The 18,458-nt window shown below is 61.5% G+C and overlaps 2 protein-coding genes across 2 annotated transcripts; both read left to right on the forward strand.

Moving 5' to 3' along the window:
• Positions 1-631: 631 nt before the first annotated feature.
• Positions 632-10,883, forward strand: LOC309400907 (TSC22 domain family protein 4-like). Its single transcript, XM_081969640.1, has 4 exons — positions 632-2,504; positions 3,289-3,452; positions 8,913-8,964; positions 10,597-10,883. The coding sequence occupies exons 1-4, from the start codon at positions 1,728-1,730 to the stop codon at positions 10,795-10,797; spliced, it is 1,194 nt and encodes a 397-aa protein (XP_081825766.1). The 5' UTR covers positions 632-1,727; the 3' UTR covers positions 10,798-10,883.
• A 1,458-nt stretch (positions 10,884-12,341) lies between these two features.
• LOC309381588 (uncharacterized protein) lies at positions 12,342-14,346 on the forward strand. Its single transcript, XM_081932747.1, has 2 exons — positions 12,342-13,981; positions 14,106-14,346. Exons 1-2 carry the CDS (start codon positions 13,766-13,768, stop codon positions 14,253-14,255), a joined length of 366 nt encoding a protein of 121 aa, XP_081788873.1. The 5' UTR covers positions 12,342-13,765; the 3' UTR covers positions 14,256-14,346.
• The last annotated feature ends 4,112 nt before the right edge of the window (positions 14,347-18,458 follow it).

Here is an 18,458-nt window from a genome sequence, read left to right on the forward strand (position 1 = left end):
AGCCCGCCCCCCCCCCGAAGGGAAGAGAAGGGAGGGGAGGGAAGGGGAGGCCGGGCTGCGGGACCAGGCTTCCCCAAGCTGGCGCCCGCTGCACTGCCCGCTCCTGCCCTCCGGGAAGTGGCGCCCGGGGCAAGCGCGCCGTCCGTCCTTGCTGTGCCTTGGGCCGGAGGGGAGCGGGCGAGCGGGGCACGGAGGGGTCGCTGGCTCAACGGGGCCTGGGGGTCGCCTCGAGGACGCTCGTCTGCTGAGATGTCGCCACCGGCGGCCTCGGAGATGCTGGCAGCGTTGAGCGAGGCACCGGCAGTCCCCGCGGCAGTCCGGACGGCCCGAGCACTTGCGGGTCCCCGGAGCCTGGCGAGAACGCCTCGGCCGCCACGTCGGTCCGGATGGACGGGTCTGGCGGCGGCCGGAGGAAATCTTGCCCGGCTTCGGCCACCGGTCACGGGCGGCTGGGCGTCCCGACTCCCACCTGCCGGCCGAAGGTGGCCCAGCGGCCGCCGGGCAAGCCGCGCCGGCTGCCCGAAGGAAGCTGTGCGGGGCTGCGCTTCGGCCACCAGGGGGCGGCGTCGCCCCACCGGAGCCTTGAGGTGAGGCCGGGCAGAGTTCGAGACTCCCCCGCTTCCACGCGCTGAGGTTTACGCGGGGGGGGGGGGCGGAAGGAGGCGGGGGCCCGGGGACTTATGACCGAGCCAAAGGAGGCGGTGGGGTGGGCAGGGAGACCCTCCGGTTGCCCCCCGGTCCAGAAGCCCCGGTAACAGGCTGGGAGGCCCTCGGGAGGGCGACTCCCGGTCCCCACAGCGGGAGGAGGGAGTCCCTCGGCTGCACCGCTCCCCTTGCCCAGGCTCCGTCCGGGGTGGCGGGCAGGCCCAGTGGGGCGCCATCCCGGCGATGCTCAGGCGGCTGGGGGTTCCCCCCCCCGAGAGGGTGGCCGGCTAGGCGGGACCCCCTTGCCAGGCTGCCTTCTGCTTCTGCCCTCCTCGGGGGCTTCCCAGGCTGGCAGCCCCCGGGTGAAGGGGGGGGCGGCGGAGGGAAGCGCGCCTTGAGCTGGCCCCAGCTGGTGGGGGGCGTCACCCAGTCAGCTGGTTGGGAGGGGGCTGGACTTCCTGGTGCTGGGGCTTGTCAACAGCCGAAGCAGCCGAGCGAGCAGCGGCGCAGCAGAAGGAAGGCGGGCGAGCCAGCTCAAGGCAGCCACCCAGCGCAGCCCCGGCCTCGCCTTGGCCCACGTCGCTGGGCGGGTCGTCCTGCCTCGGGAGCGGGGGGGGAGGCCGGGCATGCCCCCGAGCGGAGCCCACCCCCGACGCCCCCTGAGCCGCTCTCCGCGCCGGGATCGAGGGGAGGCGAGGAAGGAGCGGGCGCCCCGCCACGCCGAGGAACCGGAGCCGCCGCCGGAGAAAGTTGCAGCTGGGAGTGAAACAATGCGGGACGCCTGCCAGGCAAATGCCCCTTAAGCTGCTTTTGCCACTGCCCGGGGCGCGCCGACCTCTCGCCGACCCGCAGGAGCCGCCGAGTGCCGGTGTGTGTGTGTGGGGGGGGGGAGATTGCGGTCCCCAGGCGAAGGACCCCCGGGGTCTTTGGGGGGCCTGCCCTGTCCTCACACCAGTCCAGGGGGCAGACTCCGCAGCTTCAGGGGCAGCCATGGCTCGGGGGCAGCCGCTTCCGCAGCCCTGCTAGCCCCCCTCCTGCTCTGTTGCCCGGAGAGCCGCTGAGACCCCCGCCCGGTCGGGACCATGAGCGTGGGGAAGAAGAAAAGCGGCTTCCAGATCACCAGCGTCACCTCTGATTACGAGAAGGAGGGTCTGCCAGGAGGAGACGCCAAGGGCCCCTCGGCCAGGCCAGCGGGGGGGCTGCCGGACGAGCCCAACCCTGTGGAAAACGGCAGTCACCATCCCAACGATAGCGAGGGCCCCAAAAACGGGCCCTCGACTGCAGGCTCCCCGGGTTCGGCCCCCTCGCACCCGGGCTCCCTCGGCAGCGTCTCGGGTTCCCGGTTCCGTGTGGTCAAGCTGGACCATGGATTGGGAGAGCCGTACAAACGCGGGCGCTGGACTTGCCGGGACTTCTACGAACAGGAGATGGACCACCACCTGGCAGGGCGGCTGGCAGACTCTGCCCGGCAGCCTCAGTCCCTGGACTCACGGCTGGAAGTGGCCGGGCTGCTGGCGAAGCCCTCCTCGCCCTTCAGCCCCCAGATGCCACGCCGGGGAGGGCCTTGCCTGCAGTCCCTGCTGGTCCTCCCGGTGCCCACGGCGGCCTCAGCCCACCAGGCCCGCTCTCTGGGGGGTGGCCTGCCTGTCCTCCGCTCCGTGAGGACCCCCCCCAGCCCAGCGTCTCTCCATAGCGCCCGAGGGGTGGCAGAGACACGGCCCCTGGCTGCAGAGGAAGGGGCCCAAGAGCCCGGAGACCCTCCCCAGCCTGGCAGCATCCCGGTGGTGAGAGTGGAGGAGCACTTGCTGCCCAAAAGTGTCACCCAGCTCATCCCAAGGGAGACGGAAGAGCGGCACAAGGTGAGGATGTGGGGGTCTTGTGACCTGTAGAGGGGAGGGGGGGTCGCAGCCAACTGAGGACGGGCACCAAGAGAGGCCGGAGCAGAAGCTCCCCTTCACGAACGGCCTCCGGTTGACCCTGCCTCTAACTTGGACTCTGTTCTTCTCAGAGGTTTGCCCGTCCTCTGCCCGTCCTCCTGGGGGCAACTCCTCATCCTCGCTGGGCCCATGGAGACAGAGCCCCCCTTGTGCATGGGGAGGGATGGGCCCCAGGGTGGCTAATCCCTCTGGTGCTCCCAGGGAAGAAGCCCTGGGCCTGCACCTCCCTCCGTGGAAGGAACCAGGCAAGCTGTGGCTTAGTACCCACCACCCCTGGTGCCAAGGGGAAAGAGGGCTGAGAAGTGGGAAAAGTTTCTCAAGAGCAGAAACTCTTCAGTTGTGCTTGGGGGTGGGGGAGGGGGGAGGTCCATTCAGGTGTCCTTGGCCAGGAACCGCTGCCCACATGCTGGTGTCCCAGTGGGGTCAGGCTTGGTCCGAAGCTCTTTGGATGCCAGAGGGCAGGGGAACTGTGGCCCTGCCCCGCCCTGCCCAGCCCTCGGCCTCTTCCCCTGCTTCTCTGTCTATGCCAACAGGCAGCCCCCTCCCCTTAGAGGAGCCCCCACCCATCCCGTGACGGCTTTCCCCTTCTATGTGGGGCCCACTACAACCACTGAATAGTAGGTCCCCTCCCCCCCAATTCCTCTCCCTCCCTGACCCAGAGAGTCCCTCTTGCCCAGGGAGGCTCAGCTGTTTCTCCCCCCCCCAGATTTTCCCCCGAGAGACCCGCTCGCGCCCGTCTTCCCCGGCTCCCCTGCTCTTCCGCGATGCAAGCCCCCACCGGAGGACCTCGGACCCCTTCGGCGTGGCCCGCCTCAACCTGGCCCGGTCGATGTTTGGCATGGGAGGCTCTCACGACAGCGACGACGACAGGTGGGGGCAGGAGGGGTAGGTGGGCGGCCTGGCACATCTCGGGACAGCTGTGCCCAGTCTTGGGGGGGGGGTTGTAACCCCAGTGTGAAGAGGAGTTTGGGTCTGGCCCTCAACAGCTCTCTCCGCCAGGTGCTTGGAGACCCCCGGTGGGTGAGGCTGGGAGGGGGCCGGCGGGAGCACCTGGGTGACACGTCGGAGGGAAGCAGAGGCTTTCTACTTGCCCCCCTGAGCCCCTGGCTCTCTGCAGGCGCCTGGGGCTGCCCTGGGCACGGCCAGCAACCGCCTCAGTTCCCCTGAGCTGAAGCTTGGGCAAGAGGAGGAAGGAGGGGGCCAGGAGGAAGGAGGGGTTGCAAGCCCTGGGACGGGGAGAGGGGGGGGCAGCCTGTAACACCCCCCCCCCCTCGGAAGTGGCTCCGGGTGCTGCAACAGCCGGCGGTGGGAGGGCTGGGCGGGCGTGGGGCCAGGGCTTTCTCTCCCCGAACCATTTCCCCTCTTTGGAGGGGCGTTGCTTCACCTCCTCCGCTCCGGGCGACGCCCTCAGTGGCTTCTCTCTGGCGCAAACAATCAGTGTCCTGGGGGGCCAGAGGGTGATGGGGAGGGAAACGGGGGATGGGGAGGGGCGGGTAGAATTTCAGGATCCGGCCCCCTTCGGCCGCCTCCCAGGTAGGTGAGGCCAAGCGCTCTCTCCAGGCCCGCCTGTTGCTATTTCCACCCTGGCACAGCGGAGAGAGCTGGGGGGGGGGTTGAGGGGGGGACAGAGGAGAGTCTATTTCGAGCCTGACCCACAGCAGCCTTCAGCCAGCCCAGCCCCAGCAGCCTCTCTGGAGCTCTCCTGCGCCTGGTTCAGGGGCCAGCAGCCAAGGGAGCCCCCAACACACACACACACATACACACACACACACACACACACACACACACACACACACACACAGAAACATGCGTGCCCCTGGCTTTCCCTTGCCCTCCGCCCCTGCTTGCTGCTGCGGGTAACAGCTCTTTAATCCATCAGAATAGAGCTAGAAGGGGACCGTGGAGGTCTTCTAGTCCAACCCCGGGCTCAAGCAGGAGACCCTGCGCCATTTCAGACAAGGATCTGTCCATTCTCTTCTTAAAAAGCTTCAGGGATGGAGCATCCACAACCTCTGGTGGCAAGCAGTTCCACTGGCTAATTGTCCTCCCTGTTAGGAAGGGTCTCCTGAATGCCAGCTGCTTCTCAGGTTCAGCCCTGGCTGCACCTGAGCATTTCGGATCCCACAGCCGGCCATTTAGCTGGGGGAGGCAGGGGGGACAACAGGTGCTCTAGCAACTCCCCCCCCCCCCGGCCCATTCCTGGTGCTTAGCCTGCTTCTGTCCCCCTGCCCAGGAGGGGCTCCAACTCCCATTTATGTTTCTGCCTTTCCGTTTCCCCCCCCCTCTGGTGACTTCCAGGGGTCCCCATCCCATTCCCCCCATGTCAATTCACCCCCTCCCCTTTCAGCCCACCCCCAAGGTCGCTCAGAGGGCTTGGGTCCAAGGCCAAAGCAGGTGTAGCCTTCCGATTTCTGTCTACCTCCGAGCCCCCCCCCCTCCCCGTGAGCCCCCTGCCCTGCTGGCTTGCTCCCGCCCCAATCATCTCTGTACTCCCCCCGCCCCGGAAGCTTAACGGGGCCACTATCAAGATGACTGACACACCGCACAAGCTCTGTCTAGCACCCACTACCTTCCTCCCGGGGGGGGGGGGGAGACACACGGCTCTACTATTCTTAGCCATGTTAAGTGTTCGGGGGGGGGAGCGGCATGGGGTGAAGCAGGGAAGAAATGAGAGGGGGGAGGTAAACTTCAGCCTGGAACAAGGCTGGGTGGGACATTGGGCAGGAGTAGGCGGGGGTGAAAGAGCCCTGTGCCCAGAATAAATCCTTCCAAGGCTTAAGAGGCTGGCATCTGAGCAAGTGGTATCAGTTGACGGAAGGGCCTTCCCTGCCAGCTCTGCTCTCTGCCCCACAGCGGGGGGGGGGGGGGGAGGCTCCCTTCAGGAACAGCAAATCTTGTCTTGACACTCAGCCTGTCCTGCCCCACCCTCCCCAGAATGCATGCCCTCTCCGATGCCAACACCCCAGCCCTCCCAGGGGGCCTCATGGGCCTCGAATGCCCAGCCGTGGGGGGTGGGGGCGGGGGGCTTTGGGTTTATGAGGAAAGATGGAGGTCTAGAGAGGGGCTCCCCGAGTTCTCCTCTCAAGACTTGGCAGGGAATAGGTTGGAGGCTTTACACTCTGTGCATGCTCAAGGGGAATCTGGCCTCCACTTGGCAAGTGGGCAGTTGGGTGCACTGTGAGGGAGGGGGGGCTGTGCTTTGAACCAACTGACTCACGGCTATCCGTCTATCTATCTATCTCCCATCCATCCATCCATCCACCTATCCTCTCTCTCTCTCTCTCTCTCTCTCATCTATTCCCATCTGTCTGTCTGTCTGTCTGTCTGTCCACAAAATTAACCCACTTGTGGCTGAAGCAAATTTAGGCTCTGGTGCAGTTGCAGTTTACAGGCAGTGCTTGACCTATGACCATCATTGGGCCCAGAATTTATGTTGCTAAGTGAGACAGTTAACTGAATCACCACAGTTGTTAAGTGAGTACCACGGTCATTAAGTGAGTCTTGGCTTCCCTGGTGACTTTGCTCATCAGGAGGTCACAAAAGCAAATCACGCGACCCACCTGGGGACTCGGCGACCATCATAAATGTGAGTCAGTTGCCAAGCATGTGAAATTTAAACAGGTGACCCAGTCGTAAGTGTGAAAAACGGTCCCGAGTTGCTTTTTTCCACTGCCGTCGTAACTTTGAAAGGTCACTAAATGAACTGTCATAAGCCGAGGACTACCTGTAGTGTGGGCACAAAGATCCCTCTGCCCCCCCACCCCACAGTCAGCTCAACCGGCAGAAGGAGAGTTCCCAGGGAGGGGGGGGAGGTTGCTTGGCGTCTCCCTCCTAGATCCGTCCCTTCCCCTCCCCTCCGTGCCCCACGGATTCAGTCTGCCTGCCAAGGGCACCTTAGTCCGCTGGCACCTTTGCCCAGGCTGGGGGGCGGGCAGGGCCGGGGCCCTCATTCATGGGGGCCGGTGCTGCTGGGTTATGCAATGCCCTAGGACTCCTTTCCCTGTTCCCATGACGTCCCACCCCCAGCACCCCTCCCTTCCTGGATGGGGACTGGCATAAACAGAGGTGGCAAGTCTACAAAGGTTCCTTTGTGCAGCCCCCACCACCCCCACCCCCTGCACGCCTTCTGGGCCACCTCTGAGCCAAGAGCGGGGGGGGGGGGGGACACAGCGAAGGTCCCAGCGCCACTTCCGTCCTGGGCACGGGGGGGGGGGGGCGGAAGAGAGTGAGCGGGCAGAGGCAGGGGTGCTCTGGCGCTGAGGCCCCAGTTGCTGGCTGGCTCTGCTTCCTCCAGAGGTTGGGAAACGGGGCACGCTCCCCCCCTGCACCCCAGCCAATGAGAGTGAATGAGAGGGGGCCGAGAGCCCGGCACAGAGATGGCTATTTATGCTGAGCCAGGAGCCTGCTGGCCAAAGGAGTGCCCATCGCCTGGCCCATTTGGGGGCAGCTGGGCGCACCGACGGCCTTTGCCCAGGCCGCCCGATGGATTGGGGGGGACCGAGGCTCAGGAGAGCCGGCGGGTGAAGGCCAAAGGACGCGTCGGCAGGAGAAGGGGAAAGGGACCGCAGAGAGCTGGAGGCAGGGGAGATGTCTCTGGATCGCCAACGGGCGTCGGTCCGGTCCCTGGTGACCGCTTACGAGTCCCGGTGGGAGCACCCTGGCTGTGGCTGCTGCCTGCTCCCTGATCCGGGGGCCTCCCCTCGCCCCAGGCAGAGGGGCTGCACCTCTCCGGCTTCATCCAGGGAGGCCTCCCCAGCCGCGGGGGCGAGGAAGCCGAGGGACGGCCCGCCAAGCCCCCGGAAGCTGAGCAGCTGCCGCCAGAAGGAGGCGGACCCGAGGCTGGTCTCCCTCCTGTTGGTCCTCCACAGGTAGTGGGGAGGGTCTGGGCTGCGGGCGGGGAGGGGGGAGGCCAGGGGAAGGTTCCTATGGAGGAAAGGAGAGTGTCTGGGTCTGTCACTCACTGAGCTGCTCTCCAGGGTGGGCTCTGGGGTGGGCTCAGAAGAGGGTCAAGCGGGGTGGGAAGCAATGCCAGGCGGCAGCTTTGGGGAATTGTCTCAATGTGTAGTTCAGGGCAGAAATGAGGGGCCCTTGGCGATCTCTGAGCTTGGGGGTTTCCTTGCAGACGTTTCATGACCCAACTAGGGAACATCATCAGGGCTAGAAGGGAGTGAGTTTGCAAGGAGGAGGAGGAGGAGGAGGAGAGAGTGGAGGAGGACGAGGACTGTGGGGTCCTTGGTGCTCTCTGAAGTTGGTGGTTTTCTTCCAGACGTTTCATGTGCAACTAGGGAACGACATCAGTGCTTAAAAAGAGGGGGGGTGTTGGGAGGAGGAAGATGGGGGGGGGGTCCTTGGTGCTCTCTGAACTTGGTTAGGGTTTTATCCCCCAAACTAATGATCTTCCCTAGTTGGGTCACAAAACACCCGCAAGAAAACAACCAAGTTCAGAGAGCACCAAGGAGCCTCCCCCCCCCCCCGATTAATCTGCTTCTCTCCCCGCTTCCTGAAGACGAGGAATTGGGGGGGGGGGGCTCTCATTCTTACAACAACTGAGAAACCCAAAGCGCTTTTGGTTCCGTTCCTCACTGCGGTTGCTGTATTTCTGGGCCCCATATGGAAAACGCTGACCAATCAGCTCAGCCCACCCAGACCCCTCAGGGGGGCAGGGGAGGGGAGGGGAGGGGAGGGGGGGAGCCAGGGCAGGTACCCTCTCTGGAAGTGGTGGGTGCTCCATCCCTGGAGGTTTTTAAGAAGAGACTGGAAATGGCGCAGGGTCTCCTGCTTGAGCAGGGGGTTGGACTAGATGACCTCCAAGGTCCCTTCCAGCTCTATTCTGATGGATTAAAGAGCCACGACCCAAAGCAGGAGGGATGGCTGCTTGGTCTGGCCTCCGTGGCTGGGGCCAGAGTGGCATAGGAGGCGGCAGTGCAAGCCCCCCCTTCAGGCAGGGATCCCAAGGCCACTCCTGGCCTCCCGTCCTGCCTCGGGGGCTCTTCCTCTGCCCTTGAGGGTCCCTGCGGCAATCAGGCTTTCCTGGGGCTTTCCTGGGGCTCCCAGCCCTTCCTAGTTCAGCAGTGGGCTGGACTAGATGGCCTCTGAGGTACCTTCCAACTCTGTTCTTCTTCTGGTTTTGCCTGGCTGGCCAACCTTGGGGGAGGGCAGCAGAAGTCACTCTGGGGAGCAGAAGCCCTGTGGGGAGGGAGGGGTACTGGCACAAGTCAGGCAGGTTCGCCTTTTGGTGGGGGTCAGTCCGATTCACGGGCGCCCCCCCCTCTCTCTCTCCCCCCCCTCTCTCTCTCCCTCCCTCTCTCTCCTTCTCTCTCTCTCTTGTAGTGGAAGCAACAGCAGTATGATTGCCATCGACAACAAGATTGAGCAAGCCATGGTGAGTCCAGAGGCGGGGCAGGAGGGAGGGTGGCCCTGGGCAGGCGGGCAGGGCGCTTGGTGGGCCTAGGCGGGCTGCAGGGGGCAGCTTCTGCCCAGGAGAGCTGCCAGTCCCTAACCCTTGGCAGCAGCCAAATCCATTTCTTGGATAACGTTTCTGGAGATTCTCGGCCATCTTCATCTCACGGTGATCCCAAACGGCAGCTGGACTTTCTCGCTTCTTTTCTTTGAAAACATTTCGCTTCCCATCCAAGAAGAAGCAAAGAAGCTTCCTGGATGAGGAGCGAAATGTTTTCAAAGGGGAAAAAACTCAAGAATGTCCAGTTGCCATTTGAAAAGCCTCTTTGGGGTTTCTGGGTGGGATTCTCCTGGCTTTATATCCCTCTGGCAAGGCCCAGGCGATGTCACCACTCCAGGGGTGGAATGCTACCGGTTCGGGCCGTCTCACCCAAACGGGTAGTAAAATTGCTACTGGTTCACAGAACCTGTAGCAAAAAATATTTTAAAAAGTCAAAATAAAAAATAAAAAACCCTCCGTTCCGACAATCACACGTCACATAGCTGAGCTTTGGAACTTTTTTTAAAAAACAAACTTTTAAAGCATTTTTTTTTTACTATAGGTTCTCCGGAAATCCAGGGGGTGGGGGGGGGTCCATTTTTGCTGCCAAAAATGGGGGGTGGGGGTGCTGAAAAAGGGAAGGAAGGAAGGAAGGAAGGAAGGAAGAAAAGGAAAAAGAAAGAAAGGGGGGGAGAGAAAAAGGAGAGGAAGGAAGGACTACAAACCAGGCATTGGACGCAGCTTCAGAGGATAATCCAGGGCTGGAAGGCACCTGGAGGTCATCTAGTCCAACCCTGCTCCAGCAGGACATTGTTAAAGTGTCTTTTGATCCCCCAGTTACATGACTAAATAGCCACCCCCATAAAGTCACATGACCCCTCCACCAAGCCACGCCCCACCAAGCCACGTCCTCAGGACCGGTAGTAAAAACATTTCACCACTGCACCGCTCCCTCCGGTCAGTTGGCAACCTCTGGGAAGACTGAGCGCTGCGTCCGTTTTTGGTCCCCGTGATATAAAAAGAAGATATTGGGAGGGCAGAGAAGAGCAACGAAGAGGAGCAGGGAGGTTGGAGGCATATAAAGGCACAAGGAACGGTTGCAGGAATTGGGCGTGTCCGGTTTAATGAAGAGGGGGACTAGGGGCTGACATGACAGCAGCCTTCCAGGGTCTGAGGGGCTTCCCCAAAGAAGAGGGTGGGGGGAGGTCAACCTGTGCTCCAAAGGCCCTGAAGGCAGACAAGAAGCAATGGATGGAAACTCATCAAGGAGAGTAGCAACCTAGAAATGAGGGGAAATCTCCAGACAGTGGGAAGAGTTAATCAGTGGAACTGCTTGCCACCCGAACGTTCGGAGGCTCCATCCCTGGAGGCTTTTAAGAAAAGAAGGGACAGCCACTGGTCTCAAATTGAGTAGGGCTTCCTGCTTGAGCAGGGGGCTGGACTAGAAGACCTCCGAGGTCCCTTCCAATTCTGTGGTCAGAGGCTGGATGGATGCAGTGGGGAGGGGGTGGGGGGCTGGCCTTCTGGGCTCCCCGGGGAACCTGACCGCTCCTCCTCCTCCTCCTCCTTCCCCAGGACCTGGTCAAGAGCCACTTGATGTTCGCCGTGAGGGAAGAGGTGGAGGTCCTGAGGGAGCAGATCAAGGAACTGTCCGAGCGCAACGCCGCTTTGGAGCAGGAAAACAGCCTCCTGCGCTCCCTGGCCAACACGGAGCAGGCCAGCCACTTTCAGGCTCAGCACCACGAAAACAAGCCGTCGTCCAGCGGCTCCGCGTGACCCCGGACGGACGGACAGATGGATGGAAGGACGGATGGCCAGAGAGCTGCTGCTGCTGCCGCTGCCGCCACTAAGGGGGGCCTGAAGGGAGGGAGGGAGGGAGGGAGCTCTCCAACGCAGTCCCACTGATGTGAACTTGCCTCTTTGGGGTGGGGGGGTGGGGGAGGGTCATGCACAAGTGTGTTTGTGAAACCAGCCTTTGGGGTGGGGGTTGGGATCTGGGCTACTAACCCACCGTGTGCCTTCTGGGGGTGCAACTTAACCCCCCCCAGCTCTGAAAGGAGCAGGAGAGACTTCCTAGCGGGGGGAGGGGGCCACACACAAAGCCTCAGATTGGCCGGCCCCTCCCTCGCAGGGATTTCCCTCCCCTAACCTGTGGGGGAGAGTGCTGCACTTGCCCCCCCTCCGAGACTGAAGTGGGGGGGGGACTTTTTTAAGGTACTATGTACGTGGTTCGAAATTGGGGGGGGGGGTGCAGAATGAAGATCGGAGAGTCTGGCAGTGCCAATAGTTTTATATCCAGGGCACTTTTGCAGTATTTCAGGTTATTAAAGTACCTAGCTGTTAAAAGTCGCTCCGTGTGCCATGGGGTGATCTGTGGGGCGGGGAGTAAAGGTGCTGGGGGTCCCGGGAAGGAGTGGGGGGGGTTTGGCCAGCCTCTGCCTCGCATGGGCTTTTTCCTCTCCTTGGAAAAGGTTTTACTTCTCCGGGATGAGAAGGGAAACGTTTTGAACGGAGTAACTTCCCACCCAAGAAAGTCCAGTTGCCGCTTGGAAAAAGCCCCCGCGGGAGAGAGAGGCAGGTGGACTGGCAACCCCTCTGCCCCCCCCCCCACCAGGGACAGCTCAAAGAAGAGCCGCAGAGGAGACGCTGCAGCTCCTTGGTGCCTCCCTCCCCCCCCCGCATCCTTCCGTGCCCTCCCCCCAGTGGAGCGCTCCCGAACACTAGCCCTTCCCCTCCCCTTGTTTTGACCCCCCCAAGGCAGCAGCAGCCGAGCCTGGTCTGCTGAACAGGGCCATTGTCCCTCGGCCGGAGCACGTGGCCGCATGCCGAGCGAGAGGGTGGGCTGAACAGCTGGGGCCGTCTGGCACGTGGACGCCCGCCCGCTGCCAGCAGGGCAGGGTGACAAGGGCATTGTTGTCCGCCGTGCCCCGCCTCCCCCTCCCTCCCCCCACTGGGATCACCGTGTTCCCGAGGGCAGGGAGAAAAAACAAGGCCGCCCTCTTTGCCAGCGGAAAGTGCCCGCGGGGGCGTTCGGGGTCAGGCCAGGATGGGGCAAACCCCCGTCCCACCAAGATTGCCGGTTTTTCAATCCCACACCGAGAGCCCCCCAACCCAATCCAGGGTCACTTTGCTGAGGTGGCAGCGAAGATGGTGAGCCTTGCCAGGCTGCCTGGGCAACCCACGGAAGCTTCCAATGGCCACCGGGAGGGAGGCTTCCCTGCGTGGCCAGATCCACGGATGGAGAGGTCAGCCTGTCCCAAGGCCCGGGCCACAGACCCTCTGGCGAACTGGGCCAATTCCAGCTGCCCTGCTCCCTGTAAATGGGTGCCCCCGAAGAAGGCTGCAGCTGTGGCTCCGCCAGCCCCGACCCTCGGCCCCTTCCCCTGCTTGCTTGCTTCAGGGTGACAATGGCCGTGTTGGTCCACGGAAGCTTCAGACTACGGTATCCCTGGCAACCGGTTCCCTAGCAACCAGTCTCCGGCACATCCCTTGGAGAGAAGACCATGCCACTGTGCCGGTTCACCCTGCTGGTCCTGGCATGGCTGCCTGCTAGCCGGGCCCAGCTGAAGCGGCAGAGAGTGGGTGAACTGGAGCCGGCTCTGGGGGGCATGCAGGGATCCTCCTGCCCCCAGGGGGGTGGCGACCCCACACTGGAACCCTTGGTGCTGCTGCCCTGGGCTCTGCTGCTGGCCTTGGCTGGCTCCCTCGTGATTTACCTGCTGTTTGCCAAAGAGCCGGGGGTGAGCAGCTCGGGCCCCCTCCCCCCTCCCCCCACCAGGAAGCCCTCCGACCGTTGTTCCGCACACCTGCCCCCCCGCTGCGGATGGGCCTCCATCAGGGACCACCATGTGGGCCGGGCACGGCATCTGTTCCCCCGGCTAACGAGATAGGCCTTTCGTTTGGCTTTGAGCCAGAACCTCCAATTTTAACGGAAGGATCCTGCTGAAGGGAGGGTGGGCCGGTCCCCCGGTCTACGAGAGGGATTCATCAGGGGAGCCCCTGCCCCCCCTCCTCGATTTAAGGGGCACCACAAGGAGTCCAGAGGGCAGCTCTCCTCTTGCCGGTCAATCTTGAGGTCAGACCGTCTGGGAAGGTTGGACTCGGCCCCATCCAGATTCCAGCTGCCTTTGTCCAGCACATCAGGGGCCCTTGGGGGGGGGGCACCCCAGTCCCCATCGTTTCCCCAGAGAACCCTCCTGGTCTGGATAATCTTCCCCCCACCTCCACAGCCCCTCTTGGCCCCTTTCCTGGGGTTAACAATGCACCTGCAGATTCTCCATCATGCAGGTCCTGGTTTTTCTTTGAAAAAGTTTTCCTTTTCATCCAAGAAGAGAGTTCAACCTAGAAATAAGGAGAAGCTTTCTGACCGCCAGACCAGCCGCCCACCCACGGAACAGAAGTGGCCTTCGGAAGTTGTGGGAGCTTCATCCCTGGAAGCTTTCAAGAAGAGACTGGACTGCCCTCGGTCAGAAATAGCCCAGGCCCTATGCTATAGGGTCTCCTGCTTGGGTGGGGGGTTGGACTAGATGACCTATAAGGTCCCTTCCAACTCTCTTCAACTGTTAAAGAACCGAAGAAACTTCTGGGATGAGAAGGGAAGCGTTTTCAAAGGAAAACAAATGAACAAATCCCAGGTGCCTTTTGGGAGACCTCCTGAAAAGAGACAAAGACGGCGCAAAGACTGAGTTGGTGGGGACCGGCCAAGCGCATGGTGGAGGAGGGTGGGGAATGGTAGAAGGGAATCATGCAAATCCAAATCCCCGGGGGGCCCTCCTCAGCTGCAGGGGTCTCTGGGGCATCTTCCCTGGAGAGCAAAAGGAATCCCGTCACCCTCGACCCAAAACCTCTGCTCTCGTCTTGCCTGTTTCAGGCAGCGATGGGTCGGGCGTGGCCCCTGGCGCCAATTTCATCTTGGTTGAAAGGCAGGAGCCTCCTGTCCCTCTTTGGAGACGCCCCAGAGGTAGGCCCTTTGGTTTATTAAGGGTCTCCCCCCACCACTTTCAGGGCCAAGTCCTTGAATTTCCCCCACAGGGAAGCTCTGATCCTGGGCTCTGTGGGGCCACCCCTGCGCTTCCCCCTTGCAGGCCGAGGATGCGGGCGCAGACCCCGATGCCCAGCTGGAGGAGAACCTGTTGCGCGATGTCTCTGGAGTGCTTTTCGTCATCCGGCTGCGGCTGTGGAAGATTGTGCGAGACAGACGGAAACAGCAGCAATTGCTGCACGAAAGCCAGTGAGGGGCAGGACGGAAAGTGCCCCGTCACTCGAGAAGAAGGCTGCCCTGCTCTGGATAAAGGTTACGCCAATAGGGAATAAAGAGGAATTGAAGCCAATGGAAGGAATTGACGTCTCTCTGTTTGTGTGTGAAGCCAGGACCTGCCTCCCCCCGCTGCTCCTCTCCAAAGGCTACCGACCCTCAGGATCCCTTGCGTGTCCCAAGAGCCGAACCTACGGCTCTGCCCTGATTACGGGTTGCTGGACGCGGCCTGTGCCTGCGGTCTACCTCACTTTACTCTGCCGCAGCCGGCCCTCCTCCGGCTTCAAAACCCAGCGGAGACGGTTCTTTCTGCCCTTCACTGCTGCTCTGCAGGCTTTCTGAGGGAGGCCCGGCTGTCCCCCACTTCTCTTCCAAAGATGGGGCAAGAGAGAGGCTGGGTCTCTGCTGCAGACCTCCCCCCTCCCCAACTCAATCACGGCACTGGGGGGGGGGGAAAGGGTGGATTCAGAGCAATTATTTCCCACACCAAAGTCCATATAATCAAACAAGCCTATAGCTTGACTGTGAACACCCAGCTGTAGCAAAGGCAAGCAAGGGGTATGCATCTCCACCCCTGGGTTTTTATTTTGGGGGGTGGGATCTGTTTGGGGGGAAGCCCAGCCCTCTGGGGGAGGATGCTCTGATCCAAATGGGTTGGACCTCTTCGGACAGATGTCGGTTTGAAGCTTCCACTTTTCCCAGTGATACACTACGTGAAATGGACTGATTTCCTCCCATTAATTTTGGGGGCGACATTGAAAGTGGCCAAGGATCCTACGTAGATTTCCCACTCTGGGCACAATGAGAATCCACCTCCTGAATATAACTCCGCATTGGCAACAGGAAGGGCATCCGGCCAATAAATGCTCAGCTCCAGTCAGTTGCCCAGAGGGGAGGGATTACGGGGTCATTAAAAGAAGGTGACTGAACGTGGCAAAGGAGCTGCTTTTAAGGCCCTGGCTGTCCACAGGTAGTCCTCAACGTACGATTGCAATTTCTGTTGCTAAGCGAGACATTTCTTAAGTGACTTGTGCCCCATTTTGCGACCTTTTTTGCCACAGTTCTTAAGTGAATCACTGCACTTGTGAAGTTAGTCACAGGGATGTCAAGTGATTCGGGCTTCCCCATTGTCACATGAGACACATCACACACCCCTCCGGGATTCTGCATCCGTCATAAATACGGAACCGTTGCCCACTGTTTGAACTTTGATCCTGTGACCATGCGGTCGTAAGTGTGAAAAACGGTCATGTCGCTTTTTTCACTACTGCAGTAACTTCAGTCCTTACATGAACTCCTTAGAGAAGCCAGGGAAATGGGGAAGGTGTGGCCACGTTATCTCCTTCCCTTGGCAAGCTCTCTCACGCAGCGGGAGCGCCACGCCTTCCTTGCCCCTCCAGCAATGGGCTGCCCAACCGGCTCCCTTGCCCTGGCAAAGGGCCATCTTCCTGCTTCGGAGGCCCCAGAGCTCAGGAAGAAAACAGAGGAGGGTCACGCCAAGGCCCCTCCCCTCCGCCCTCTGCTCACCCAGCGCCACCACGCCATAGGTGCCCATCTTGGGTGCCCAGGGCAGCTGCCCCTGACCCTCCCTGCCCCCCCTCCCCCGCTTTGCCTCCCAAGGCCTGCCCGGAGCTGGGCACCCTGGAGAACCGGGCTGAGCTGACTGCTGACAGGCATCTTTCAGAAGGATGTCAATTAGTCCCGGGTTTAATTAAAGATGGCATTTATGGAGGGAGGTAATTATACGGTAGGCAGGCTATCCAAACAGGACAGGGAGATTGTTTGGATCCCACTCTGTCCACCTCACCGTCGGCTCTACCACCTGACGCAGCGTGCTGGGAGGATGAATCAGGGCTGCCCGGAACAACCCACGAAGCGGGTCGGTTGGCAAGACTCAGAAGGCGGAAGGAAAGAAGCGTTCGTACAACGGCCTTTACCCCTCTGCAAACAGCACAGGGATTCGCACTCGGCCTCCCCTTCCCTCAATCCGGAGCCACTCTTTATTCCTCCTTTTATCCAAGCAAAAGGTTTCCAGGACTCTCTGCTCCATTTCGCGGCCACTTTCCCCTGGCATCCTTTCTTTTGCCCTCCTCTCCTTGTTCCATCGCGCGACGCCTTCTGGACCGCATCCTGCAATGTGCCCAATGCTCACTTCCGTGCCCTGAGGTGAGAAGCAGAAGGACAGAGTTGGAAGGGACCCTGGAGGTCTTCTAGTCCAACCCCCTGCTCAGGCAGGAGACCCTGGGCCCGTGAACCTATGGCCCGTGTGCCTTGTCTGTCCGTCTTCTGGGTTTCTGGTGCGCATGACGATCAGCCGTCCTTCGTGCACGTGGCAGGGCCGAAAGCTGGTGTGTGCGTGCGTGCTGGCCAGCCGACTGCCAGGTGCGCTCCCATCTCCTGCTCACAGTCCTCCAAGGCAGCCAAATCCGTCTCCCAGAGCGGCCTCTGCGTTTTCCCTGCCTGGCCTACAAGGTCCTAGATTCAACCTAGAAATGAGGAATTTTCTGACCGTGAGAACAATCCACCCACGGAACAGAAGTTGCCTTCAGAAGTTATGGGAGCTTCATCCCTGGAGGCTTTCAAGGAGAGACTGGGCTGGTCAGAAATGGGGTAGGCCGTAGGGCAGGGGTCCCCAAACCTGGCCACTTCAAGGCTTGCTGGCTGGGGAATTCTGGGAATTGAAGTCCACAAGTCTTAAAGTGGCCAAGTTTGAAGACCTCTGCCCTGGGGTTTCCTGCCTGGGCGTGGGACTGGACTAGATGACCTACAAGCTCCCTCCCAACTCTGTTAATCTATCCACCGTTGCATTGCACAATCTCTCCAACAGCCGCTGCAAATTATTCCGCTTCTCAGCCAACCGTAGGCGACACCCCCACAAGCCTCAGGACTGAAAGGGAGCCTGAAAGGTTGTGTGAATTTGGCACAGACACGTGTCATGCTCCCCCTGGGAGGGGGGCTTCAGCTAACCCCACAAAGGAGGGGGAAAGAGGAACTACCCTCTTTCTGCCCTTTATGTCAGTCTTGGTACCTCATAGATAGGGGGTGTTCTCCCCCGCTCCCCGGCCAGGCGGACTACATTTCCCAGGATTCCCGGCAGGAGGAAACGAGAGGGGTGCACGGGGAGAGCGGGCCGATGGGCGCCTGCGCCTGCGCATGGCTCGGCCGGCGGGGGAACAGGCGGCGCATGCTCGCGGAGGGTCATCTCTCGCACGTCTTGTCCCAGAGCAGGCGGCGGACTCGGCTCGCTCGACCCTCTCGGGGCCCCGGCGCGCGCTCTGCCGAGGGGGCGGCCCCCTCCTCTCCGGCCCCGCCCCTCTCGCGCCCCCTCCCCCTCGCCGGGAGATGTGATGAGGAGCTCCCGGCGGGTGAATGAGTCACGTGGGCCGCGGCCGGAACACGTGTCTCGTGGGAACGCGACCCGGAAAGGGCTCTTGCTTGCAACCGGGCGGGAAAGCTGCGGGGGTCCCGGGCGAAAGATCTTCGGCTGGGGCAGGGAAGGACGGGCTGCGTTCCCGGCAGGAGGACACAAAGCGGGGAGCCTGGCAGCCCCTTCCCCTCCAGACGGAGGGAGCGCCGGCGGCCAGGATCCCGGAGCGCTTGCTACACTTTCTTAAGAGTTGCGCTAGTGACTCTTGACACAACGTGTCTCAACCTCGGCAGCTCCCAACTCCCAGAATTCCCCAGCCGCTCCCAGATCCCCGAATAACCGTATAACAGGGGAGCCTGGAAGGGACCTTGGAGGTCATCTAGCCCAGCCCCCTTTCAAGCAAGGGACCCTAGCAGCCCATCCCAGCCAAAGGGTTGTCCTGTCTCTTCTTGGAAAGCCCCAGTGACGGAGCCCCACGACTTCTGCAGGGATGCCATGCCACGGGTTAATTAGTGAATTAAACACATCCACGCCCCCACCCCTCCCTGCCACTGGTTGGGCTCTGTTGCTGGAATCCGGCCTTGGGGTTGCAGTGGGAGCCTCTTGTCTCTGCTTGGCCCTCCAGAAGGGGAGCTGCAGCCCCACAAATTTGGGGGAGGCTGTTTTTCATGACAGAGTGCCAGAGGCATCCTCCCCCCTCTCCCCCCCCCTCGGTGCCCCATGCTGATCTGAACCCCAGGCTGCCAGTTTTGGAATGCCAAGAGGTAGCATCTCCCAGGAAGATCACAGATTCATAGGACTGGATGGGACCTTGGA

Source organism: Natrix helvetica (genome assembly GCF_964273705.1).
Source record: "Natrix helvetica genome assembly, chromosome: Z".
Classification (NCBI taxonomy): Eukaryota; Metazoa; Chordata; class Lepidosauria; order Squamata; family Natricidae; genus Natrix; species Natrix helvetica.

What these genes read in the sequence shown, in the direction of transcription:
- LOC309400907 (XM_081969640.1), top strand. Translation starts at nt 1,728, where the DNA reads ATGAGCGTGGGGAAGAAGAAAAGCGGCTTCCAGATCACCAGCGTCACC. An exon ending in CACGACAGCGACGACGACAG is followed by an intron (nt 3,453 to 8,912) that starts GTGGGGGCAGGA and finishes TCTCTCTTGTAG; the next exon opens with TGGAAGCAACAGCAGTATGA. An exon ending in ACAAGATTGAGCAAGCCATG is followed by an intron (nt 8,965 to 10,596) that starts GTGAGTCCAGAG and finishes CTCCTTCCCCAG; the next exon opens with GACCTGGTCAAGAGCCACTT.
- LOC309381588 (XM_081932747.1), top strand. Translation starts at nt 13,766, where the DNA reads ATGCAAATCCAAATCCCCGGGGGGCCCTCCTCAGCTGCAGGGGTCTCT. An exon ending in TCTTTGGAGACGCCCCAGAG is followed by an intron (nt 13,982 to 14,105) that starts GTAGGCCCTTTG and finishes TCCCCCTTGCAG; the next exon opens with GCCGAGGATGCGGGCGCAGA.